Source organism: Chrysemys picta, chromosome 2 (assembly GCF_011386835.1).
Source record: "Chrysemys picta bellii isolate R12L10 chromosome 2, ASM1138683v2, whole genome shotgun sequence".
Classification (NCBI taxonomy): Eukaryota; Metazoa; Chordata; order Testudines; family Emydidae; genus Chrysemys; species Chrysemys picta.
Genome location: NC_088792.1, coordinates 151,214,198 through 151,240,631, shown reverse-complemented (window position 1 = coordinate 151,240,631; position 26,434 = coordinate 151,214,198). Strand labels below are relative to the sequence as shown.

General features: G+C 46.2%; 1 protein-coding gene across 7 annotated transcripts in view; it reads left to right on the top strand.

Moving 5' to 3' along the window:
- SLC4A5 (solute carrier family 4 member 5) overlaps nt 1–26,434 on the top strand; it is a 133,578-nt gene that overhangs the window by 34,095 nt on the left and 73,049 nt on the right. For all 7 annotated transcript variants that reach the window (XM_065584400.1, XM_065584401.1, XM_065584399.1 and 4 more), the window contains 3 exons: nt 13,428–13,588; nt 17,732–17,887; nt 22,171–22,266. In XM_065584400.1, coding sequence (XP_065440472.1) covers nt 13,428–13,588; nt 17,732–17,887; nt 22,171–22,266 — 413 coding nt within the window. The remainder of the gene's footprint in view (nt 1–13,427; nt 13,589–17,731; nt 17,888–22,170; nt 22,267–26,434) is intronic.

Genomic DNA, 26,434 nt, shown 5'->3' with positions numbered 1-26,434 from the left:
CTAGGTGCTGTACAAACACAGAACAAAATGATGGTCCCTGCCCCATACAGCTTCCAGTCTAAGTCACTACTGACCTAGTGCCCCCAGCAGAGAGTTAGGAGACACTGTGCTGCTGGAGGTAGCATTGATGATTCAGTAGATGGCTTTTCCCCCCCAGAGTTAGTACTCAGCTGGTTGTCCCCTGCCTGGGGATAGGGTCCCAAAATATCCCACCTTTGTTCCCGCTAGTTCAGCTACATGAGTGGCAATATTGATGAGAGCCTTAGGGCAGATGGCTCCAGGAAGTCTCTCACATTTTAAGCACCATTTCCTCTAAGCCAGCTCAGAGCAAGTATAGATGACACAATGATAAGTCTTGTATACGTTGGCACTCCCAATAATGGCAAATTGTAAGGGGGAAACAAAAAAAGAGTGTAGACAAGGCAGGGCCAGCTCCAGGCACCAGCCCAGCAAGCAGGGAAGCACCTGCTGCCAGAGTGCCACCGATTGCAATTGCGATCGCGGCTTTTTTTTTTTTCCCCCGCCGCTTGGGGCGGCAAAAACCCTGGAGCCAGTCCTGAGACAAGGCAATATGTAAACTATTGCGTAGTGTTGCTGTGCACTGGTGAGCAGTTACCACATTCCACCCCAGAGGGGGTTGCATTTCTGTACTCGATGAAGTGATTCTGCTATATGCATAGTTAGTAAAGCACTGTGGGAGCCTGCGTGATTAAAGTAGCTATAGAAATGCAGTAAGTTGTTATAATCGCAAGTAAGATGATGCAAAAGAAAAGTCACAAATTGCTTGTGACCACAGTGAAGTTACACCGGGTGCTTTTACAGGAGATACCCAGTGGCTTCATGACCATGGTGTTGCTGAGACCAAACACACTGGCTAAATCTATTAATCAGTCCTCAAATTGCAACAGGGTGATTGGTTTTGAAATTGATTAGGAAACAGCAAGTATGGGCCAGTTCATTGCTTGACCATGCAAAGTGACACAAATCCTGAAAGAGGGACAATGTAAAACATGGTGGCTAGAAACATAGCTGTTTCTAGGAGCCCACTCCAGAGTTGAAAAACCGCAGCTGCCTGTGGAATGGAGTCTTATCTTGAGTCTTGCAATATTTGGTGTGTTTCTTAAAGCCCCAGCGCCTGGAGGAATGTGATTAGGTGAGAATCTCAACTATCATTTGTATTTTTTTTTTTTAAGTAAGTTTCTAGCCCTTGAGGTGGTAAGGGGCCTAATATGGGTTGCTCCAATTGAAGACAAGTTGAAGAAGGCTTGGTTATATTGGTATGGGCATATCTGGCAGAGACCAGAGAGCTCTTGTAGTGACTGTGGATGGATGATGAACAAGAGGGAGACCAAAGACTAGGTACATGGACCAAATATCAGCAGACCTCAGAGGGACCGATCTTCATGACAGCCTCATGTATGATCATGAGTTTTGGAACAAAGTTACAAAAGTCACTGACTTCAAATAGGGAAGTGGCAAGAAAGAAGAAGTTGTGGAGAAAAATAGCACACACTATAGGCTCCACCACCAGACAGCAAATAAAAGGACCCCAGTATTTATTAATTTATTGCCCTGTGTCTGGGCAAGGCTGCAATTACAAATAGAGTTGGGTGAATTTTTTAATTTTTTTTATTTATATTTATTTTTTGCTAACTAGTTTATTCACCGAAAAATGCAGTTTCGGGTGAATAGCTGAGATTCTCAACTAAAACCGTTGGCAAATTTAAGTCAAATTCAGCAAATATTTTTGGCCACAGAAAAAAGGGGAGAGGGATTCCAAAAATGTATAAACGGAACATTTCAACTTTTTGTTTTAAAATAACATTTTGTATGGAAATTTAGCTAGATTTAACTTTAACAAAAAAAAAAGTTTTAAAAAAATTAAACTTTTTTTTTTTTCAGGTCGAAACATTGTATTCGACCTGAAAATCTCCCCCCGCCTCTCCCCAGTTTAACATTGCAGCAAGAAAAAACAAAAGATTGTCATTTCAGGCTGATCTAAAAGGAACATTTTTTTGGACTTTTCATTTTGACAACCAAACTGGAAATTTTTTGCTCAGCTCTAATTCCGAACAGTGTGATAAGCAGCAGTCACAGCACGTGCTCGGCGGGTGGCTTCAGTTTCATTCCTCCAGCCTCTGCCTCTGTGCTTGGATCATGAGTGGATTTAAGAATCAAAGCCATTACTATTGCTAGTAACCTGTGAAATAAGAGTTCAGGAGACTGAAACGGCATGGGCATCGCATGGAATTGGCGTAGATAACACTGTATGGAACTGGCATAGCATAAGCATGGAACTGGTATAGAGCTGACAGCATGGCAAAGAAAATTGGTGCAAAATGCTACCAGATTAGATTGGTATCATTTGACATCCTTTGTTTCACACCCTTTGGAAATGATTCTACCACATGTCAAGACAGTGAAAAAATCAAGCCCCATCTGTCTAATATTTCTGCATTCTCGCTTTTCATGGCATCTAAAGAGTTAACATGCCCCACTGTTCCAGATCTTAAAAAAAAGAAAAGAAAAAAACCAAAACTTTTAATAAAAGTATTAGAGGAACCACAAATAGTGTTCGTTTTATGGAATTATGAGCTTAACCAAGTAAAAAATCTCAAATCCATGTGGAATTTTCTCTTCCTAGCGTAAGTTTTGTAAGCATTATTAGTTCTTTTTTTTTTCCCCATTGAGCTTCATTCTTTGAAAAAGGAGTCACTATTGCGCCAGGGATTTAGGTGGCTTTTTGAGCTCAGCTGAGCCCTTTCTCTATTGTAACACAAAGGGATTTGTGTGTTCCTGCCATTTCGAATGGGATCGATGGGGTGAGGTCAGGCAGTTAATAAGATAGATTTTTATTAATTCTGTCTCTCTATCTCACCCACGTGCACCAGTGACATCCCACTTGTGCCGCATAATGACCTTGTTTGATGTGCGCGTAGGGCCGGCGCCAGGGGATGTGCTTGCTCTCTGGCGCCCAGGGATTTCCACGTGCAGCTCCTGGAACAATGAGATGGGCACACAGTGTCCTACTGACCCCTTTGTTTCTGTACCGACTAGTGTGGTGCCTCTCAGGCATGGGAGTGCCATGCAGAGGTGGGCGGTCCAGAACACGTGGGTTCAAATCCATGCTCTGCCCCAGACAGCCCATGTGACCTTGGGACTTAGGAGCCTAACCCCTATTGATTTAAATGAGAGTTAAATGCCTCAACACCTTTAAGGATCAGGGCCCGTGTGCCATAATTTGCCATCTGTAAAATGAAGATAATAGCACGCCCCTGCTTCCCAGGGATGTGCTGAGGATAAATATATTAAAGACGGTGACATTCTCCGGTACTATGGTATTGGGGACTATATGATCTCTATCTACCTAAGACAGATAAAGGTTACTGGGTAATGGTCCGATCTACCCACCACCATGAAAAAGTTCACCTTGCGGAAACCTGGTGGCTGCTAAAACTGATAGTTCCTTGCCATGATCACAGGGGGGTTTTTTTTGCCTGCAAAGACTTGCTGGATTCAAGGTGCGGAAGGAAATCACAGTTAGTTTGGTGGTTCTGAGTGTTAAAGTTCTTGAACTACTGGGCAAGTGATTGTGTTCCCAGCTCTGGACAGGGAGTGGAGTCTAGTGGTTAGAGGAGGGGGACTGGGAGTCAAGACAGAGGCTCTTGCCACTGACTTGCTGTGTGACCCTTAGGCAAGACACTTCCTTTTCCTGGGCCTCAGCATCTGTAACCTCAAGTAGGATTAGATAACATATTTTACCTCTGTTTGGTGCTGATGTGAGTGCTGCTGGAATCCTGTGTCCAGTTCTGCTGTCCATGATTCAAGAAGGATGTTGACAAACTGGAGAGGGTTCAGAGAAGAGCCACAAGAATGAATAAAAGTTTCGAAAACCTGCCTTATAGTGATCGCCTCAATAAATTGAGCTTCTTGAGTCTAAGGGATGACTTGATCACAGTTTATGGGCTTGCCTACATGGTACCTTAGTCCGTACTACAGGGGAGTAGATTCTAAAGCACACCAGCGTGTTGCGCACTAACTGGTGATGTGGACTCGGCTGGCATGCACTAAAAGTTCCCTAATGCATGTTAACGTAGTACAGTTTGAAACAGGACCATATTAATGTGCACTAGGGAACTTTTAGTGCATGCCAGCAGGGTCCACATGGGTCAGCACACAATCTAGTGCCCCTCTATTGCAGACAATGGCACCATATAGACAAGCCCTATAAGTACCTACATGAGGAACAAATATTTGGCAGTGGGCTCTTCAGTCTAGCAGACAAAGATGTAACATCATCCAATGGTTGGAAGCTAAAGCTAGACAAACTTAAGAAATATGGTTTAACATTTCAATAGTGAGGGCAATTAAGCATTGGAAAAATTTACCAAGAGTTGTGGATTTTCCATCAGTGGCAATTTTTAAATCAAGATTAGATGTTTTTCTAAAAGCTCTGGTCTAGGAATTATTTTGGGGAACTGCCGTGGCATGAGTTAGGCAGGAAGTCAGACTAGATGATCACAATGGTCCATTCTGATCTTGGAAACTATTAATGTAGGTCATCGTCCCTATCTTAAAAGGTGAAGCTTGTTTCATTAATGTTTAGAAAGCTGTATGAGATCTTTGGATGAAAGGTACTTGGAAGCACAACGTGTTTTCATCACTATTAGGCTGATTCTGCAATGGGCTACGTCCATCAACTTCCTTTATCTTCAGTGGGAACTGGTGTCACTTAGAACCTGGCCCAGCCTGGCAGGATCCAGCCCTGTCCCATCAGCGAGGATCCAAAGAAACGACGTGTGTGAGGCATTAGACATTGTCGAGGCTGTTGTTTGGGCAACCGATTTAATTAACTTTTAGTCTGTTTTTTGAAGCAAGCAATTTCCCAAAGCATCTAAGTGAGCAGGAGCACAAGTCCCACTGACTTTCAATGAAACTTGTTCTCCTAACTCACTTGAATAATTTGGGTGGTATTTCATTTTTTTCCCCTTGGTCTTCCTGTCTGCACACTAAATTGGCTCTATATGGGTATGTCTACACTGCACACTAAGCCAGGACTCTGACTCCGGTTTGAGCCCAAGTCCCCACCCCCACCCGCTCCCTGCTTCCGTCCACACACAGATCAGTCTGACTCAGGTCAGCAGGCACTCTGGCCCCAGGTCCTAGGATCCTACTAAGGGGGAGTGGGTCAGAGCCCAAGTCCCACTGTGACTTGGATCCATTCCCTGTCACTGTGCAGTGTGGACACAGGTCAAGCTGCAGACCCAAGTTGGAAGGTCTGCGTCACACAGTATAGACGCGTTAGCACGACTGTGAAACCCGGGTCCAGTAATTGTAAACCCAGGCTTACAATGCAGTGTGGATGCCCCAATATGGGCAGTGTAGACATATCCTAAGTGTTTGGGTTGTTAGCAGAAGTGTGATCACACTGAGCTGTGACCCCAGGGCTGCTAAGTGTCTGCTGAATGTGGTTTAACGCTTTGGAGACTGGGCATATATAATCTACATCCTAAGCATTCATTTTGTTGCCAACCTGGATAAAACACCAGCATTCTATAGGTTAATGTTCCTAATAGATGTGGGGAGGGATAACTCAGTGGTTTGAGCACTGGCCTGCTAAACCCAGGGTTGTGAGTTCAATCCTTGAGGGGGCCACTTGGGGATCTGGGGCAAAAATAAGTACTTGGTCCTGCTAGTGAAGGCAGGGGGCTGAACTCAATGACCTTTCAGGGTCCCTTCCAGTTCTATGAGATAGGTATATCTCCATATATTATATTATATTGTATTATGATGATATTTTTGGCCACTGCTTAGGGAGCCATTTAATTATTTTCCCCAAAGGGTTTTATTCCTTTCTATGGTAAACCCTTATTCTGTGGGGCTGGGTGTGTGGCAGAATTAAATGCTCTCCAAGGTGCAGGTTACGGAGGGAGTTTGATGGATCTCTTTCCAGACCCTTGAGGCGGTAGGTGTGTTTGCTCGGCCTAAAAGTCATCAGCACGATTGACACTAATCAGCCTTTCTCCGTAGGGAGACCAAGGAGTGAATGGGCCCTGGAGACTGGACTCCCTCTCACCCAATCAAAGCTGGTTCAGGCGCATTAGAGAGGTAGCGCAGGGAGGCGGTTACAGTGCTCCTGGCTGTGCTGTACCCACTCTGGAGATAGAGGGCTTCAGTCTCCAGGGACCGCCCAGGACTTCATGCGAGCATTTCCACTACAGGTTTAAAAGCTGCCGAATTGCAGGCCCTGCGTTTCCTCTCTCCTTGGGTCAGGAATTCACAGCCTCTTTAGCTGCGGGGAGCCAGCTCCTTCGCTGCGTGAGCACTACCTGCAAATAAAACCTTGGCAAGCCTAAACAGGAAACTTCATCTTCAGAGCCAAGCAGCCGTCAAGACCATGTGGGCTTGGCTCCGGGAGTCTAACATGGGGAGAAAGCTGACTGCGCAAAAAGGCCAAGGGTGAGACATTGCATGTTAGATTGCCACGCCTGGGATAATGATGCTCGGAAATTACACTTGCTGTGGTGACAGTGTCTAGTCTGTTTAGGGTTGCCAACTTTCTAATCTCACAAAACCGAACACTCTAGCCCCGCCCCTCCCCGAGGCCCCGCCCCACCCCTCATTCACTACATTTCCCCCTCCCTCGGTGGCTCACTCTCCCCCACCCTCACTCACTTTCACTGGGCTGAGGGAGGGGGTTGGGGTGCAGGAGGAGGTGAGGGCTATGGCTGGGGGTGCGGGCTCTGGGGTGGGGATGAGGGGTTGGGGTGCAAGATGGAGCTCCAGGCTGGGGAGTGGGGCCGAGAGATTCGGAATGTGGGAGGGGGCTGCGGGTTGAGGCTGGGGTGTGGGGGGAGCTGTGGGGGTGAGGGCTCCGGTTGGGGGTACGGGCTTTGGGGTGGGGACAGGGATGAGGGGTTTGGGGTGCAAAGGGGGTCTCTGGGTTTAGAGGGCAGCGGCTTGGGGCTCAGAGTTGGGGCACGGACTTACCTTGGGCGGCTCCCGATCAGTGGCACAGCAAGGCTACGGCAGGCTCCCTGCCTGTCCTGGCACCACGCTGCGCCCCAGAAGCAGCCAGCAGGTCTGGCTCCTAGGCGGGGATATGGGGGCCAGGATGCTCTGCGTGCTGCTCTCGCCCCCAGGCCAATGGGAGTGTGGAGCTGGTGCTAACAGGGCGGAGGCAGCATGCAGAGCCCTGTGGCCCCCCCACCTAGGAACTGGACCTGCTGGTCACTTCTGGGGTGCAGCATGGTGCCGGGACAGGTAGGGACTAGCCTTCCTTAGAGCCACAGCACCACTGACCAGACTATTAACGGCCTGGTCAACGGTGCTGACCAGAGCCCCCAGGGCCCCTTTTCCACTGGGATTTCTGGTCGAAAACCGGACCCCTGGTCACACGAAGTCTGTTCAAATCATACTGTTTGGGGCAGGGACTATCTTCAGGGTGCGTTTGTACAGCACCTAGCGCAATGGATCCCTGACCTGAGCTGGGGCCTCTAGGTGCAACTGTCACACAAATGATAAAACAGAATAGGCCAAAGGTAGCAGAAACTCATGCTTCAGTGCAGAAGTCAGGAAGGAATTTTTCTCATAGAAGATTAGGGTTGGAAGGGACCTCAGGAGGTCATCTAGTCCAACCCCCTGCTCAAAGCAGGACCAATCCCCAACTAAATCATCCCAGCCAGGGCTTTGCCAAGCCTGACCTTAAAAACCTCTAAGGAAGGAGATTCCACCACCTCCCTAGGTGCTGGAATCTCACCCATCTCAGTGAGTACTCCAGATTGTAAAGGAGCATTAGGGGGTGTCGTCTTCTTTTGAAGCAGTAGTGAGCAGATTGTCATCTGGTGTAAATTCTCCCAGTACCATAGGCAGGATTCTGGACTGCAGGGGGATGAGGACACAAACCTTTTACCTTTGTGATCCGAAGTTGAAATCCTGCCTCTGCTCACAAGCGACAATAAGTGTGAGCTGCTCACGCTATTGCCATTGGGCACGTCATAAAATTGCCACATGGTCAGAGGCAGAATAGCCAGGGAGTTGTGGATGAGGACTACAGAGATACTTGTGTTAGGGAGTCCAGGACTAAAGCAGCAGGGGGTGCTGCAGACCAGAATTATGGGTGTCGTCAGAGCTATCCTGAGGGAGCAGGACAGAAATAGCAGCAGCATGGTGCAGGTCAGCGTTAAGAAGCGTTGGCAGTGCTGGATGAGGAGGGGCCAGTTTGGGACTCGGGAATATCAGCATTGCTGCATGAGATCTCATGACTAGACCATACTAGGGTGGTGCAGTTCAGTGCAGAACTGAGGGTCCCAGTACGGGACTGAGGTGCATTGGTCGAGGTTTGTAGCAGTGCACTTAGCAAATCCATTGAGGTTCCCCGGAATAGATAGCAAATGTCCCTCATCTGACACAGTTCCTTAGCCCTGACGTGGTTCCCAGATCTGGAACGTGTCTGTGCTAACCCAGCTTCGTTAGAATTTGATCATGAGCAGTGTTAGCGAAACCACTTGCAATACCCCTGTCTGTTTTCTGCTAACATGGTCAACGCTTAACGTTGTGGTCGTTCCTAAAGCCCGGATGGCAGAGCACGCTGTGAGAACACCTCCTGAAGCATTGCAGATGGGTGGGTGTGGGCCCACCCATGTCTAAAGGTCCCTCCCCTCAGTCTCAGGGGAGGAACCACCGGATCCAGGCATCAACTAAGCACTGGGGGATGACTAATGAGAGTAACCACCGCAATGCGTGGGGGACTGCATGATACTGGGACTGAAAATGGAAACAGAGAATGCAAATCTCCAGGTGGCTTCATATCTTGCCATCAGTGGGCTCTTGGCCAGCCTCAGTATGGCAGGCATCTTACTCAGTGACCATAAATCTCTTGGCCAGCACTGATGTAAATAATGTGACTGAGATGCACGTTAATTTAGCAACCGCTTTTGTAGCTCTGCTTAAAAGGATACAGGGTGGTCTAGTATTTAGAGCAGGAGATTAGGTGTTGAGACTCCTGGGTTCTAATCCTGGTGTGGGGAAGTGTATCCTAGCAGTTAGAGCAGGGAGGGGTTACTCCTGGGTCGTATTCCCAGCTTTGGGATGGGTATGTGATCTAGGGGTTAGTGCAAGAGAGTCATCGCTTGGTTGTATTGTGAGGCGGTGATGTTTGTGTCATAGCATCAGGTTGCTATAGTGTGAAAGACACAGGCCAATGATACGTTGTGAACATTATAGGAGAGCTAAAGCTGACCTGTGGTGAGGGTTTATTAACGAATATCTGTAAAGAATTTGAGATCAGTGGGTGAAAGGAGCTACATTGTGGTAGGAAGAAAAATGCAATAAACCAGGACTTTTCCCTTTCTGAATAACGAATCTCACGTTGATGCTCTTTAAAATATTCCTTGAATTTCTCCTAACTAAAGCTCTGCAGTATCTCCTGACATGGTTCCAGTATAGCGCCCTCTCGGTTTTATGTATTTATTTAAAATACTATTCGCTGATTGCCTTTCTCTAGTTTTAACAAACACCATTTTGTGTTCATGTAACATTTTTCATTCAAAGATCTCCAAGTGCCTTCCAAAGGGTGAGTAGCTATTATGGTTGCCCTCTGACAAGAGGGGAAACTGAGGGACCAGTAGGGTGACCAGGTAGCAAGGGTGAAAAATCGGGACAGGGGGTGGGGAGTAATTGGCACCTATATAAGACAAAGCCCCAAATATCGGGACTGTCCCTATAAAAGCGGGACATCTGGTCACCCTAGGCACCAGAGAGTTTAAGCTAATTTTTTTTTTAAGGGTTGCTTCCGATTGCTCAGCCAAACTTGAGCCTGATTATCAGAAGCGTTACATTCCTGCAGCTCTCACTGTCTTGGGTGCACTGCACTTCCTAATGCAGGCCGTGTTGTGTGTCAGGTTTGGCACAGAAAACTGAGGCATCCAGAGGCCATTCGTGGCTTGCCCAGATCACACATTAAATCCGTGTTAGAGCTAGGACTAGAAACCACATGTGCTCGAACCACTACATTATACTGTCTCCTTCTCCTGCTGCATTAATAGCCTTTTGTTTGTCAATCCACCTTCACAATCCATCATACGGCAATAGTAGTACAGAACAATAGCCACCGTACCTTTTCAATCACTTCCTGCAAAACCTGGGTGAGGTAACACTAGCCTGTTGCCTTGCCCTGAATCAGACTTACAGCACCCAGAATCTATTTCCTTTCTTCGCTGCTAAATGGGCGAATGCTGCTCTACTCTGTTAACTGGGAGGAAACAGAGTCTTCCACATCCCACCCCCCCTTGGTTCAAGAGCAATGAATCCCAGCAGGGCCGGCTCCAGGCCACCAAGCATGTGCTTGGGGCGGCGCGGCGCTCTGGCCCGAGAGCGGGGCCATGACTGGGCTCGCCGCCGCCCTCCCCCAGTGCTCCGGCTGCCAGGGAGAGCGGAGCCGCGGCGAGCTCACCGCCCTCCCCCCAGCGCTCTGGCCGCCGGGGAGAGCGGAGCCCTGGCCGGGCTCTCCGTCCTCCTCCCGGCGCTCTGGCCGCCGGGGAGAGCGGAGCCCCGGACGGGCTCTCCGCCCTCCCCCCAGCGCTCCGGCAGGTCAGGGAGAGCAGGCCCGCGGCTGGGCTCGGCGCCCTCCCCTGCCGTGCTCCCAGGCGGGGGCGGGCAGCGGGAGGCTTTTTTGCCTCAGGCAGCAAAAAAGCCAGAACCGGCCCTGAATCCCAGAATCCTAAATGAGCAGCAAAGCTGCAGCGGGAAAGATTATCTAAATTAGTTCTCCCACTGGGAAAAAAACATTGAAGTGTGTCAATCTGCCTCCCCTTTGTAGTTTGGTAAATGCCAACCTAAAGGAGCTACTGGGGAGAAGGAACCACCAGGTATGTCCCTGACCATAGCCTGGATAATCCAGAGCTGTTTCCAGTATTTGCAGGCAGAATTAGCATATACTCTGTTGCTACTCTTTTTTCTTTTTTTTTAAAGCCCCTGTTGTCCTCTGTTCTTTCCCTCTGTCCCCACTGCAGTGACATGAGCCAAAATCCAAGTTGTACCAGTTAAAAGCTGCCAGGTTAAGCCCTAGACTGACTAATCCATGAGAATTCATGGAGCTGGGCCTCTGCAAACCTGATTTAAAGGAACAGCAGCTTTATTTCCAAAATAAATACAGGCGCGTTGCCGAGAATTACTTGTGCTTAATTGGAGCACAAGTCATATTCCCAGGGAGCCTGCAGAAATCTGCTCTCATTCATTTATTTGTGTTACTCTTCATGATGAATGTTAAGAAGCTGATGCAGAACATTAAAAGCAGAATAGTTTGGGTTTTTTTTAAGGGAGGGAGCGTTGTCTAGTGATTGGAGCAGGAAGTCGGGACTCTAGGGTTCTTTTCTCAGGTCTGGTAGAAGAGCATGGTCTAATATTTGCAGAAGGGACTGGAAGTCAAGATTCCTGTGGTCTGTTCCCAGATCTCAGAAGGGATTGTGGGTCTAGAGGTTGGAGCAGAGGACTGGGAGTGAGAGATCCTAAGTTCTTTTCTGCCACCAATTCAGAATGACGTCAAGTTAGCTCAGCATCCCAGTTTAGTCACTGCAAAATGGTATAATAGTGCCAATAGAGTTAATTAACAAATGTCTCTAAAGCGCTTTAATCTCCTTGAGTCCTGTGGCACCTTATAGACTAACAGACGTATTGGAGCATGAGCTTTCGTGGGTGAATACCCACTTCATCGGATGCATGTAGTCACCCACGAAAGCTCATGCTCCAATACGTCTGTTAGTCTATAAGGTGCCACAGGACTCTTTGCTGCTTTTACAGATCCAGACTAACACGGCTACCCCTCTGATACTTAATCTCCTTGAATGGCGGAGGTGTGTTATAAATGTTACATCACTGGGGATGAAACTTTGCTTAGTCAGCATGCTGCATCCTCTCATTTGCCATTTCATATTTTCCTGATGCTGAAATCCTTCACAGAAATAATGTAGCCAAAATGTAATTAACCCATCACTGAAATGAATAGAGCAGGTTAAGGTTTTGGGAACTCTGATCACTATCAAGCTGATTAAATGAGTTTTCCAGTGTCCTACCACAACAGGTGTACCAGGCCTTTTTTGCCCCATCACCACCCTGAAGCACTCCACCCAAAGGAAAAGCATTGGCTGGGAAAGAGGGGCAATGAGTTAGACCTCAGAACCTGCCACTCAGGTTCTGCTACCTGCAGAACCAACAAGACTTGGTCCTCCAGGGGCTAGAAGGGGAGTGGGAGGAGGTATTAACCAATCTGGACCCACCAGGCGATATAAGAGGGCTTGCTTGCTTCTTTGTAGGGGCAGTGCTGGATGAAGCTGGGAGAAGAGGGGAGCTCCCCTAGCCCTAACCCAGAACCCCAGGCCTGGAACCCCAGGCCCTCAGAACCTAACCATCTAACTGCACCTTCAGCTGAAGGGGGTACAAAAAACTGGCTGTTTTGTCTTGAAGTTTAAGGGCTCAGGTGACCAATTTTGGGGGTTGAACTTTAATTGTTAAAGGATGAGCAAAGAGCTCACTGCACCAGACCCCTTGCTCCAGGCACTCTGTGACACCTGTCCTTTTAGTATTTGTTAGTTGTATGCATAAGCACATTATTATTCCATAGATGCACATGGCACTTCACCGATAAAAGGGTTTCCCTGCCTTGAAAGACTTTACAATCTATTTTTTTTCATAGCAGCGTAAGTATTATATTGAGTGAGAAAGAGGAGGGGGAGGACCTGATCCCAGCAGTGAGGTTTACCAACCCGGCAGGTTCTGTTCCTCTTTCAGATGATGTGACTTTAGGCAAATAACTTAACCTTTCTGCCTCCACTTCCTCATCTGTAATATGCAAACCTACATTGCAGGGATGGTCTGAGGATGAATTAGTTGATGCTCATAAAGCACTTGGCAGGTGAAAAGTGCTATCTATGTACATGTGAAGCATTACCTCCCTTTAATAAAAGAGATCATTTAAAACCATATATGAACTGGACTCATGAAAGGAGCCTCATCTAGCATAGTGCTAATACTGCTGGTAAAACTCTTGTAAGATTCCTCTAGCTATGCAGCGTTGCCAATGCACCATCACCCTGACCTAGGGCTCTTCTAGATACCCCAGCCCTGACTCACGCTCTGCCAATGCCTCTCACTCCTCAGCTGTTCCAGTCCTGGGCTCCTCCAAGCACCTCGGCTCTTACTGAAACAATGGCTGTGAATCCAGTTTATTGCTGATAAATATATCTAACTGTAGAATGCACACAGGCTGTACAGCAGCTGCCCTGTGATAGATCTATTCTGTTCAAGTTCTTACACTGTGCCCATCACCATGATCCTTGATCACCTGATTGGTGCACTGTTTGGACAGATGTGCAATTTACCAGACATGCGTTTGTACCCTGGACTGATCACAACTGTGGCTTTTGTTCCAGGTGGATAAAGTTTGAAGAAAAGGTGGAAGAAGGAGGGGAGAGATGGAGCAAACCTCATGTGTCAACGTTATCTTTGCACAGCCTGTTTGAACTACGCACGTGTCTACAGACAGGGACGGTGCTCCTAGACTTAGATGGCTACTCCTTACCACAGATCATCGGTATTAACCTCTCAATGCAAACAGCGGTGGGATTTTCTTGAAGTGGTTTCATTGGCACGCTGAAGCCTTACCTAGAACTAGAGGAAAGTGTCACTCATCTCAGAGTAATTTGGTGGAAGGGAGGGTTAATGGCATGTCAAATGGCGCACAGTGTAACCGACAATATCAACTCTGATTCTCCACTTGTGTAGTCATTGACATGTATGAATAGTAAGATCGTGTAATGTAAATAATAAGACCATGTGGGCAAGTGGCTACGGTGATGGACTGCAAATTTATTCTGTGTGAGAGGATGTTAGACCACTAGTGTAGGCCTGGGGAGAGTGGAGTGCGGTTCCCTGGTCTGCCACAGACCTCCTGTGTGACCCTGAGCACTCAATTAGGCCCAGATTTGTAATGATACCAGACTCCTTGTTGTTTTAATGATATGTAGGTGTCACTGCACTCAGCATTGCAACCCCAAACTGATTTAGGAGCCCTTGTCTCACTTTCAAAAGGGATTAGGAGCCAATATGCCAATTATGTAGGCTCCTAAGTGCCTAAATCCCTTTTGAAAATGAGAGGCTCCTAAATCAATTAAGTATTTTAATGCTCAGCACAGCAATGCCCGAATTCTGTTAAACATCGGGGCTTTAGTCTCTCAAGGCCTCAGGTTCCTCATCTGTAAAGTAGGGATAACAGTGCTGCTGTTGTGAGGATAAATACGTTAAAGTTTGTGAAGTGCATAAGACCAGATCCTCAAAGGTACTGAGCTCTCCTGACTTTCATTGAAACCCCTGGGAGTGAAGTCCCTAAACACCTTTGAGCATCTGGGGGCCAGATACGTAGCTAAAGTAGATTATGCACTGCAACTGTAAATCACTACTGCTCTGATATGTTTGCATTTGACTTCCACTTTTCCGTGATTACACATTGACACCTTTTGCAGTCCGATGCAGTGAGGTTCTTTAATACATTTCACTCCACTGTAATCCATCCAATATGAAGTTAGGCAATGAAGGGATGATGATGATGAGGTTGTTGCTAAATTAATTTCTGTCACCTGGTGGGTCTTATGCAGTGTAATTGTAGCCGTATCAGTCCCAGGATATTCGATAGGATATTACCTCACCCACCTTGTCTCTCTAGTGGGTTTTAGGCTTACAGCCCCAAAAAAACCCACATATGTGTGTTGAGGAAGCTGTGACTAGTGGTTGGAGCTGGGACTCCTGGGTTCTGTTCTGAGACCTGCAGGTGTTAGTAAGGCTCTAGTTAATGTTTGCAAAGCATCCTGAGATTATATAAACCTGACAGGTGAGGAAAAGCTGAAAAAAGCGGATGCAGTATTGCATCAAAACTAACAGTGCCTTATGCTGGGTTTCACTTTCCATTTTTATTGATGAATGTTCATTTCATTATGCCTTACGTAATATAAGCCAGAGAGAATGCAACTGTTGTCAAGCAGGAGATGTGGTACAGTTGAGAAATGAAGACAAAATTGATGTCTAATTTCTGTGCATCCATTAACTTATTTATTTTTCCCTTTGATTATATATAGTTACATACAAATGTCATTACATATAAATACACTAAAAGTTTTTAAAAAACCTGACCTGTGAGGAAAAGTTAAAAAAACTGGACATGTTTAGTCTTGAGAAAAGAAGACGGGGGCGGGGGACCAGATAAATCTTCAAATATGTTAATGGCAGCTATAAAGAGGACAGTGATCATTTGTTCTCTATGTCCACTGAAGGTAGGACAAGAAACAATGGGCTTAATCTGCAACAAGAGAGATTTAGGTTAGACATTAGGAAAAACTTTCTAACTCTAGTTAAGCTCTGGAATAGGCTTCCAAGGGAGGTTGTGGAATCCCCATCACCGGAGTTTTTAAAAACAGGCTGAACAAACCCCTGTCAGGGATGGTCTAGGTTTACTTGGTCCTACCTCAGCGCAAGTGGCTGCACTTGACGATGTCTCAATCATTTCTGTGATTCTGTATACAGCAAGTGACTCATAAATGCAGCGTATTTGCTCTGCAAGATAATGAGAGAAAGCACAATACATTTAGAACTCTACAGCTTCCTTTTTATTGTCCCTTTTCAGAGTATAACTACACGTTACACTTGAAAAGGCGGTGTAGTAGTCAGCATTTAAGTAACAACCCACTGCGTATGTTAAAACGTTGGCTCAAATTGTTGCACTGTTACATTCTTATTGTGGAGCTTGGTAGAGTTTTGCCATTCTTATTTATTCATTAATCATCTCTCTGTTTGATTTATTATCTCTGGTGTGATGTACTTTTTATGTACTTTTTAATTTAACTTTATGAGCCTTATTCTAATGTCACATAATAAGCAACTCCGTTGAAATCAGTGGAATTTATGCTGGGGTAAAAAGAGAGGACGGCTGAATTAATTAACCGTATCAGAAGAGGTGACTCTCAGTAAAATAAAGGCTGGTCTACCCACAAACCTGCACTGAAATAACAAAAGGAGACAGTCCAAACTGATTTTGTTATTTCTGTGCAAGTCTGTGTATAGATGAAGACCTAAGGCAGCTAAATCGGCATCACCAACCCAGTCAGATTAGCTTAGCATAGTAACTGCTTTGAAGATGTATACGTACTGCACACTGGGATAGGTTTTTATCATATGAAAACATCCTAGTGCCTTCTGTGAATCGCTACAGATCTCACTGATGCCCAGATATTGTGGTGATGGGCATCTTGGAGAAAGCATATTGTTTGTTTTGGAAGTTTAGAGCCAAATCATGTAGCTTTGATTCTTCCCAATGGTGGGAGTTTTGCCTGCCCAAGAACTGCAGGAGTTGGCCCTTTAGGCAGAACAAGCTTGATTCTTCACTGCCTTGCTCCTTGTGTGTCGTCATTGCACACCTATGCAACGTTAATGCAACACCCTGCTATATCTGAATGGTTGCATTTTACACAGATATCATGTGGGTATAAATGATGACATAAGGTACATGGCAAATAGGGATTGGGCACTACACCTTTAAGAAAAGGAAAGTAACGTGGCCCTGATCAACACTCCATTATACAGGCAAAAACCCCAGGGGAGGAAGGATATTAACTGTGATTTTTTTCTGAGTAAAGAAAGAGCGTGAACTTACCTGTGATGATCTGATCCCACCATATAGCCTCTACAGACCACGTAGAGTTTGTATGATGAGACTGCCTACAATGGCATGGAGCCGATTTGCAACTGCTAGCAGCAAATCTCTCCAATAGCCAGGGATGGGACACTAGATGGGGAGGGCTCCAAGTTACTGCAGAGAATTATTTCCCAGGTGTCTGGCTGGTGGGTCTCGCCAACATCTCTAACTGATTGATTGTCACATTTGGGGTCAGGAAGAAATTTTCCCCCAGGTCAGATTGGCAGAGACTCTGAGCGGTTTTCGCCTTCCTCTGCCATATGAGGCACAGGTCACTTGCAGGTTTAAACTAGTGTAAATGGTGGATTCTCGGTAACTTGAAGTCTTTAAATTATGATTTGAGGACTTCAGCATAGGGGCTGACTTCCCCTCTGCCCGGTGGGTGCTCAACCCCACCGCTGTCCCCACTTCTTCCCGTCCCCGCACTGCCCTCGTCCCACCACCATTCCACCCACTTTCCCCAAGTCCCCGCACCTTCTCCGCCTCCTCCCCCGAGTGTGCCGCGTCCCCGCTCCTTCCCCTCCCTCCAGGAAAGTCCTAAGCACTGCCAAACAGCTGTTAGGGGGCAGGGGGCGGGAAGCGCTGGGAGCGAGTGGGAGGAGCAGGGACACGGCGTGCTTGGGAGGGGGGAGGAGGCGGGGCGGGGGGAGCTTAGCTGCTGGTGGGTACCGAGCACCCGCTAATTTTTCCCATGGGTGCTCCAGTCCCGGAGCACCCACAGAGTCGACGCCTATGGACTTCAGTAACTCAGCCAGAGGTTAGGGGTCTGTTACAGGAGTGGGTGGGTGAGGTTCTGTGGCCTGCGATGTGCAGGAGGTCAGATTAGATGATCATGATGGTCCCTCATGACCTTAAAGTCTGAGTCTTTGGCATGTGATGCAGTTCTAGAGTTTGCAAGGAGGGGGATTTTTTTTATTTTATTTTTTTTGCAACAGAACCTGCCATACTGCAGCCCAGCGAGTCATGCACACGCTTCCAATGTCCTTCTTTCAGATGATGTTATTGAAAAGCAGATAGAGGATGGTCTGCTCAAGCCAGAGCTGAGAGAGAAAATAAGTTACGTGCTCCTGAGGAAACACCGCCACCAGACCAAGAAGCCAATCCACCGATCCTTGGCAGACATTGGCAAATCAGTCTCGTCCAACACAAGTGAGTTCACAAGATTCAGCTCACACATGGCTGTATCCCGACGTCCTTATTCCTTTTTTTTTTTAACCCAGGCTAATCTTTTGTTGCAGTCTAGGGGCCTCAGTAAGGACTGAAGGTAAAATGCTCCCCCTCTACAGAGGGCTAGCACCTGTCCTATGCTCCATTTACAGCCCATTTCAGCCCTGTGGCTCAAATCCACCAATTTTCTCTGCCTCTATGAATACCTATGGGCTTCATTGGGACATAAGCAGCATGCACGGTCATGCTGTTCCTCTACACTTCCCCTTGAACACAAACTTCCGGATTTCATTCAGTACATTCTACAACTCTTATGCCGTATGTGAAACATGTAGATAAAAACAAAGCTGGTGGTTCTTAGATTTGTAGAGCTTAAGGCCAGAAGGGACCGTGAGGTCATAACAGAGAGCGATGGATGGAACCCACAGGAACCCAGAAGGTGGCACAGGGAGTTGGTAAAGGAATGTAGAGTCTATGTCGCTGCGTGACTGGCCCCTTTATGAAGGAGCAGCACCGAGTGCAACCTGTGAGTGATTACCTGCTGCTCATTTGGGCTTAAGGGAAGGCACCTGGGCCTTATAAAGAGGGAAACAGGGCGAGGAATGTGGGGGCAGAGCGAAGCTGCAGAGACTTGGGCAATGTCTACACTACACAGCTTTTAGCAACATGGCTGTGTCACCACAGCTATGGCGCTAAAAGTCGCGCAGTGTAGCCGCTGTTTGTCGTTTAGTTGCCAGGGTAGACATAGCCTTAGGGGGCTTCTGCAGAGAGCAGAAAGCTGGGATCCTCTCCTGGGAAAAGAGAAGAGGCCCCAGGGCTGAGTTGAGACACCAGGGGACAAAGGGTCCAGGCAGGAAAGCCTGCAAATGACTCAGGAGAGAGGACGATTCTCTCCTGGGAAAAAGGGAGAACCCCCAGGATTGAATGTTGTGAATTGTCTGTAATTTATGTATATACAGCAGGGGAATGTTTAAAGGACTCAGGCCTGGTGGAATTTATCTAAGGAGCCTTGAGGAGAGTAAACTGAGGCAGGGTCTCTGCACAGCCTCGCTTGGCCAGAAGGGGGCGCTACAGGGCAAGCCCAGCCTTTTACAGCCTATAAAATCCATGTTATCCATTCAAATCCTTCTGAGGTTGTTAGTAAACTGTAGTAAACAAACAGTTACTCATCTGACATTGGTTTGTGTGAAGCAAGCTGGTGGTCTCCGTAGAGTTCCCCATCACAGTAGCATCACCCCGTGGGGCTGTAAATGGCACCTTTGGTGACCATTCCAGCAGAGAGGCCGAAGGCTGGATGGCACATTGAAAACTGATCTCCATGTCAGGGCGAAGGCATCCTGGCAGGGGGCTGTGCTGGAAGCTTGCTCTGATGTGGTATGCCACTGGGTTGCTTGCTCTATAGAACGAACCCAGTCTGTTGCATGATTGTTTCCTGTTTTTAGCCATTTTAAAGGGGGATTTCTCTGTTTCCAGTCTAGGATATTAACTTTGGCTCAAATAGGAGGCACTTTGGTGGAATCTTGGATGTAATGACCTTAAGTTGTCCACTCTCTAGACTAACCTAAAGTGCAAACGTAAGGTTTCACTTCCGCACATCAGATGTAATCGCCGATAGCCTGCTCTCCCGACATGCATACTTTCATTGACTTCAACGAGGCATCCATGACTCTGGGGAACAGAACAGAGATTCACCCAACAGCTCAGAGCAGAACTTTGCTCATAATTTAGTGATTTCTAGCCTTGGTGTTTTGGCTGTGGTTATTACTCCTCATTGATGTTTTACATTGTGGGTCTTTTTCCATTTAGGAGTAAAAAGTCGTTGGAATGAATATTGACAAAATACAGGAAAATACAGGGGCAGATTGTTTACCCACAAAGGGAGTTCTGCTGTTCACTTCAGTGGGTGCTGCATTGGGCCCATTATTAAATTGCAGGGAAGATTTTTATTGCTGTTGTTCTAGCTGCTATTCATCTTGTTGCTTCCAGCCTATCAGCAATAAGTAGAGCTGGTCAAAAAAATTTTGACAGAAGTTTTTCATTGAAAAATGCCATTTAATCTAAATTTTTCATGGGAACATGTCGATTTCAACAACATTTTTTCGATGGGGAAAAATGTCAAAATGAAGCATTTTTTTTATGTCAAAAACATTTTGAATCAAAGTTCAGTTTTGATTTTAATATATTTACATATTGTGTGTAGAATATTATGTATATGTTATATTTAACATTTAATATAATGAAAAAGGCCAAATGTTTTGATACTAGCGACATTTTTGATACCAGCAATTCTCATTTTGAGGACATTTCAGGGATTTTTCAGAATATTGGAACTTCCTGTGGAATGCAGATTCCAGTTCCTGACCAACTCTAGTGAGGAGTTCTTTGTCACAGGACAAAATCCCACCCTGGCAGCAGCATTGAATTAACACTGGGGAGGTGCTGGATGTCCGTAAATGCTTGCAATGCAGCTGTACCATAAAACGGCCCCTTCGTAATCAAAAGAGCTATTCTCTGGGTCTCCTTCTGATCTCCTTTACACCAGTGTAAATCAGGAGTGGCTCCAGTGAAGTGAATGGGTTACATCCACCGTGTAAACAAGATCAGAATCAGGCCCTTTTGTGTTTATTCAGAATTCTGTCTGCTCTTTTTAGGCATGAAGGTGTGTGTTGTACTAATTTTTGTCCATGACTCCTGCAGATAGGGTGACCAGATGTACAGATTTTATAGGGACAGTCCCGATTTTGGGGTCTTTTTCTTATATAGGATCCTATTACCCCCAGGCCCTGTTCCAATTTTTCACATTTGCTGTCTGGTCACCCTACCTGCAGAGCCAACACAGCTATGAGAGTGTGAGCTTCTATCTACTGCAACCCAAGTCCCCTAGTATATGTCAGAGTTCAGGGCAACTGCCCCTATATTCCCACTTAGTGGTCCAATCAAGGGCACCCACTCTCAGGCCATTCCCTTTTCCCTTCCCCTCTCCGTCTCCCCCTCCCTCCCTTCTGATCAGGGTATCTCCCGTCTGCACAGTACCCTGCCTTCACCATGTATTTCCCACCACTGGCAGGTTGCCCAAGGACGTTGCTTGCTTGCTCTCCAGAGATGGTTAGCAGGTGTAATTGCTACAAGGTACCACACAGCACTTCCTATGCAAGCCTACTTAATTTTTAAGGTAAAAAGGATTACAGAGAAATCATTAAAACAATAAAGGAATCTGCACGCTTGCTAATAAGCTTACCAAGCATCACCCGCACCCTCTCATGGATGCTGGCAAGAGTCGTTCTTCAACCCCCAACCCACGGGGATTCCTTTGTGGTCACAAGTTCAGCACAGAACAAGCTCCCAGGTTTATGGGGCCTCAGGAGGCTCAGTCCTTTCAACCCTACAATAGGGATTGGGGCCCTCCATGTGTCGGGGGTCCTGTCCATCCCCTGGATCATGCAGAAGGCTATTTATCCAAACCCCTTTTTTGTCTTTTGGTCCCTGCTGGAGAATAAGCCAGGGGGTGGCTTCAAAGGGTTGATAACAGAGGAAGTTCATTAGCATCCTTCCTTCCCTACTAGAGAAAGTACATACAGTGCCACAGTAACATATCTTTTTAATACAGTGTGCCCCAAAGGTATTAGCCCTAATTCGATAAGGTTTAACTTAATTTAATGAAGTTTATCTTAATTCCAGAATGGTTCTTCAGGACAGTACAGGATATTATCAGTCTGTCACACACCACGCCAAGTTCCATGGCCTTGCTCAGTTTCTCTCCTCAATTATAACCATGGTATCTGAGCACAAAGGCCAGTTGTAAGTCGTAGAGCTTGTGTTCACACTGTGTGATGTTCATCGTTCTGCAGAGAGGGCCTGTGCATCAGTCAAATGCCACTTCAGGCCTCAAAATAGGGTTTAAATGGGACTAAGGTAGTGGCATAAGCCTTGTATTGGCCTTCTGCACAGGGATGAAATTCACCCAACAAGGAAAATATTTAAAATACCCTGGCAGAAGTAAGACCGTTCCTTCCTAATAGAAAAATTACTCTGCCTGGGCCAAAAGTGGGAAATGCTGCTGAATTCATAGCCAAGCTTGCAGAATATCAATAGGTGTGTGAAATCTATCCAAGTTAAGCTTCGGACAATTAATTTGCCACCCGAGTTTCAATACGTGAAAATGACAAGCTGTATTCATTGATGGTCACACACGATCTGAGCTGGCAGCATTTGCTGACAGCCTCATTATGTACATGTATGTGATCTAAATGCTCTCTCCTTCTCAGATCGCAGTCCTGTCCGGAGCCCAGCAACAGGGGCCAGCTTCCACCGCTCCACCGAAGATCTTAGAATGAGACAGAACGCAAATTATGGACGTTTACGTAAGTTGAACAACAGCTACTTACTTGTTTAGCGAGGCAGCAGTGTCTAGCAGAACAAACACCTGGTTGGGAGTCTGTACTCCTGAGTTCTAATCCTGGTTATTTGACTGATTCACATTTGGCAAAGTACATAATCTCTTTGGGCCTCGGTTGTAAACAACTGTTTCCTAGAGCAAGAAAGCGAGAATGGTCCACTTGAAAATCACTTTTCCATCTGCAAATGTTGCTCTAAGTAAACTCTAAAATTATCATGATTGAAAGAGATTAGAGAAAGATGGATGCCACTTTATCCCATGGTGATTGTAGTTACAGTGCACTTAAATTGCAATTGCAGCATAGTTACGCTGTGGCTATGATTTTCAATAACTTATTACAAGTAATTCAGATAGCCGGAAGGGGAACTGCATTACAGACTCCCTTATTGTTACACCTCTGGGTGTTCGTCTTATTACATCGCTTTTTGGAGCCCAGGTGTGTCTAGCTACGTTTCAATTACACTGCAGTTATCCTCCGCCTTGTAGTTCTTCCATTTTTATGCATTGGTGGCAATTATAGGTATCAAAAAGCATAACTACAGTGTATTGCCAGGTAGAACTTATTGCAAAGTGTCATTTAAAAATTAAAGGTTTTTAAAATGACAAATCATCGCTTTGCAGCAAGCCCTGAGCAAGGGGCAGCACATAATTACGCTGCTTCAGGAATCACGTTCTGACTTAGAGTCATAGTCTGTGACAGCTGGATAGTTGGCACAGACGACTTCCCCCTTCATACCTTACAACTCCTTATCCTGCTGTGTAGGGGTGTAGGGCAAGAGACAATCTCAACCTGAGATGAAAATCGGGGTGAGGGGGAAATGTTTGCGTTTTTCAGCCTGCTCTGATTACTCTAGTGGGTGTAATTCACATTGAAATCAAATTACACTAAGATGAACCCCGAAGGGCTGGATTCACAAAGGCATTTGGGCGTGGTGATGCTGAGCATCGCCAGGCTTAATTTTTAAGCACCTAGAAAATCACTGTGAATCACAAAGCCCGAGTTAGGCGGCCAGGCTCCCTGTACAGTGAAAGGGGAGAGGCAGACACCTCAGAATGGGGTTCACAAAAGCCAGCACGCTGGAGGCCAGGTGCCAGTTAAGTTAGCCAATGGGAGATGCCAAGGATGCAAGAAGCTGGGGTTGGGGGTGGGCAGGAGAAGGTGGATCATCATCATCAGGGAGACTGGGGGTCTCATCTCCCAGGCGAGTGCTGTAGCCACCAGGCTACTGAGTCATTCTTGTCCTTGCGCTCTCTGGCCCAATTACTCTTAATTATGTATTCACAGTGGAACAGTTTTGACGGGAGAGACTGAGGCAGCCCCACATCAGAATATCCCATAGCTCAGTGGTTAGGGCACTCCCTTGAAAAGTGACCAGTCCCACTTCAAGTGGAGGGGGGACTTGAACCAGGGGTGTGCCACATCCCAAGTGAGCGGCCTCACCTTTGGGCTAAGACGCAAGGGAGAGGCTCTCCTCCCCTGTTTTGTGTGAGCTCGGTAGGCGTGTTCAGGGCTCGCCTCCCAGATGGGGGCCCACACATAGGGTGACCAGATGTCCCGATTTTATAGGGACAGTCCCGATTTTTGGGTCTTTTTCTTATATAGGCTCCTATTACCCCCCACAACCTGTCCTGATTTTTCACACTTGCTGTCTGGTCACCCTACCCACACATGATTTAGGTGGAGGAACACCTTGTCCTCTGGTTCGTTCATCACGCTGAAGCTCAGGTGTCTGGATGCTTAGCATGAGGCTGCAGACCTCAAATACGCAAGTACCTGGGGAACTTTTCCTGCAAACATTTAGCTATCTACCGGGGTTGGTGGCAGCTGAACAGGGCTTTTGTGAATCCTGGGGGTGGGATTAAGGTGCCTAAAGTGGCAGTTCAGTGCCTAAATTCTTGTTTGAATGTAGCCCCAAATATTTATGTGATGGCCGGGGTGTTGGCCGACACACTGGGGATGGAATCAGGGACCTCCAGATAGAAAAGCGTGAGCTGCTACAGGATCCCTTTCTGGTGTCTGTATCAACTCCTATTCTCTGTGGATCACCATAGCGGGGGACTTGATACGCACATTCACCAGTGGGTTACACTTAGTCAGGGGAAAGCATTGTTGCGAGGGGAAAGAAATGAATAAAAACCGAGTAAGGACCTTAGGATTTGGCCATCAATTTGCACCACAACACTCAGACAGATGAATACTCCTGTTATGAATGATGATGGAGTGACCCATGAGGTATAAAGCTTTAAAGAGAATCGCAAGACGATAGAACAGGGATAGGCAACCTATAGCACGGGTGCCGAAGTCGGCACGCGAGCTGATTTTTAGTGGCACTCACACCACCCAGATCCTGGCCACCGGTGCGGGAGTTCTGCATTTTAATTTAATTTTAAATGAAGCTTCTTAAACATTTTTAAAACCTTATTTATTTTACGTACTACAATAGTTTAATTATATATTATAGACTTATAGAAAGAGACCTTCTAAAAATGTTCAAATGTATTACTGGCACGCAAAACCTTAAATAAGAGTGAATAAATGAAGACTCGGCACACCACTTCTGAAATGTTGCCGACCCCTGCGATAGAACAAGAAAACAACCAAAATGCGTAGACTAACAAGTTATAATTATTTTTAACTGCTTCAGCACTGGTCTACATTTAAAATTTAGATCGACCTAGCTGTGTCACTCTCAGGTGTGAAAAATTCACACCGCTGTGTGCATAGCTAAGTTGACCTAAATCCTGATTCTTCCATCAACCTAGGTGCCACCACTTGAGGAGGTGGATTAACTACATAGATGGTAAAAACGCTTCTGTTGATGTCAGAGGCATCTGCACTAGAGCTCTACTGCAGTAGACATGCCCTCTTGCTCCCATTAGCAATCCCACTAGCTTAAAAATGGCAGCTTCCAAATGAATTGGAGAACTTTGGCTGGAAGCTAGCACCCAGCTCTAGAACTCGCTTAGCTCTGAGCTGGTTCTTCTAGTCTGTCTAAGCTGTTCTGTTCAAGCAGTAGGATTTGATTGATTGATTTTTTTTTTTTTAATCATTTGGTTCCAAGATCCTAATAGGAAGTAATTAATGGGAGCCTGTCAACTTTAAATTTGCCCTTGTTGTTACTGTAGCCTCTATGTGCTTCATCTGAGATCAGGACAGCGTTGCGCTAGGTGCTGTATATATACATAATAAAAGACAGTCCTTGCCCCAAAGAGATTACAGTCTAAATGCATGAGACAGACAAACAGTAGAAGAGAAGAATTATTATTGTCCAGATGGGGAATCAAAGGCACAAGGACACTAAGGGCCAGATTTAAAAAGAGAGTTAGCTGCCTATCTCCCTTTAAAGTTCTGGTCCTAAATTGGTGGGCCGTGGTCAGGCAAGACTCTGTAGGAAAACTGGGGATTGAACCTAGACCTCCTGAGTCTCTATTCACCAGGCCAGCTGTCTGAAAATGTTCTACAGGCTATTTTTACAAGTCACATTTAAAATTACTGTAACTAAAAGAAATTAGGGGAGGGGAATCATTTTGGGGTTTTGGTTTTTTTTCAGATTGCTTACTTTGAATATTTGGCAGCACTGTGTTTCAGTTTGAGTCAATTTCATTGTTCACCCTGTATTTTCTGGCAATTGGCTTCCCCTTTTGAGTTCTGAAGAGAAATATATTTTGAAAAATAGGAAATTGTAAAACCACAAAATCGAGGAGGAGGGACTCAGGGTGGATTGTTGCTTAAAATTGAAACAATGTCAAAAATGAGTTTAAATTTATATAGCCCTTGAAGAAGCGGGGGGGAAAGCTTTGAATAACAGAATTAATCACTTCGCCTCCTCTTATTGCTAGGCATTCGTGGCATATGATATCTTGATTTTTGCTGCATGTTTCCTGGAAATTGATAGTTTGGTTATACTTTGAGAGATAAGTGGCTTGTCACCCCCAAAGGGGACTGTGTGCAAAGCTTTCATTAACCACCCACAGATTTGACATATATGAACTCTCCTGGAATTGCAGCTTCCCACAGACCCTGAGAAAGCCCTGATGGGAAAAGATGGAAACTGGGGCAACGTGTCACAGGAAGAGGGTAAAGGGACCCAAAAAATGGAGCAAAATTCTGCCCCCCAGATCCATCCATGCCA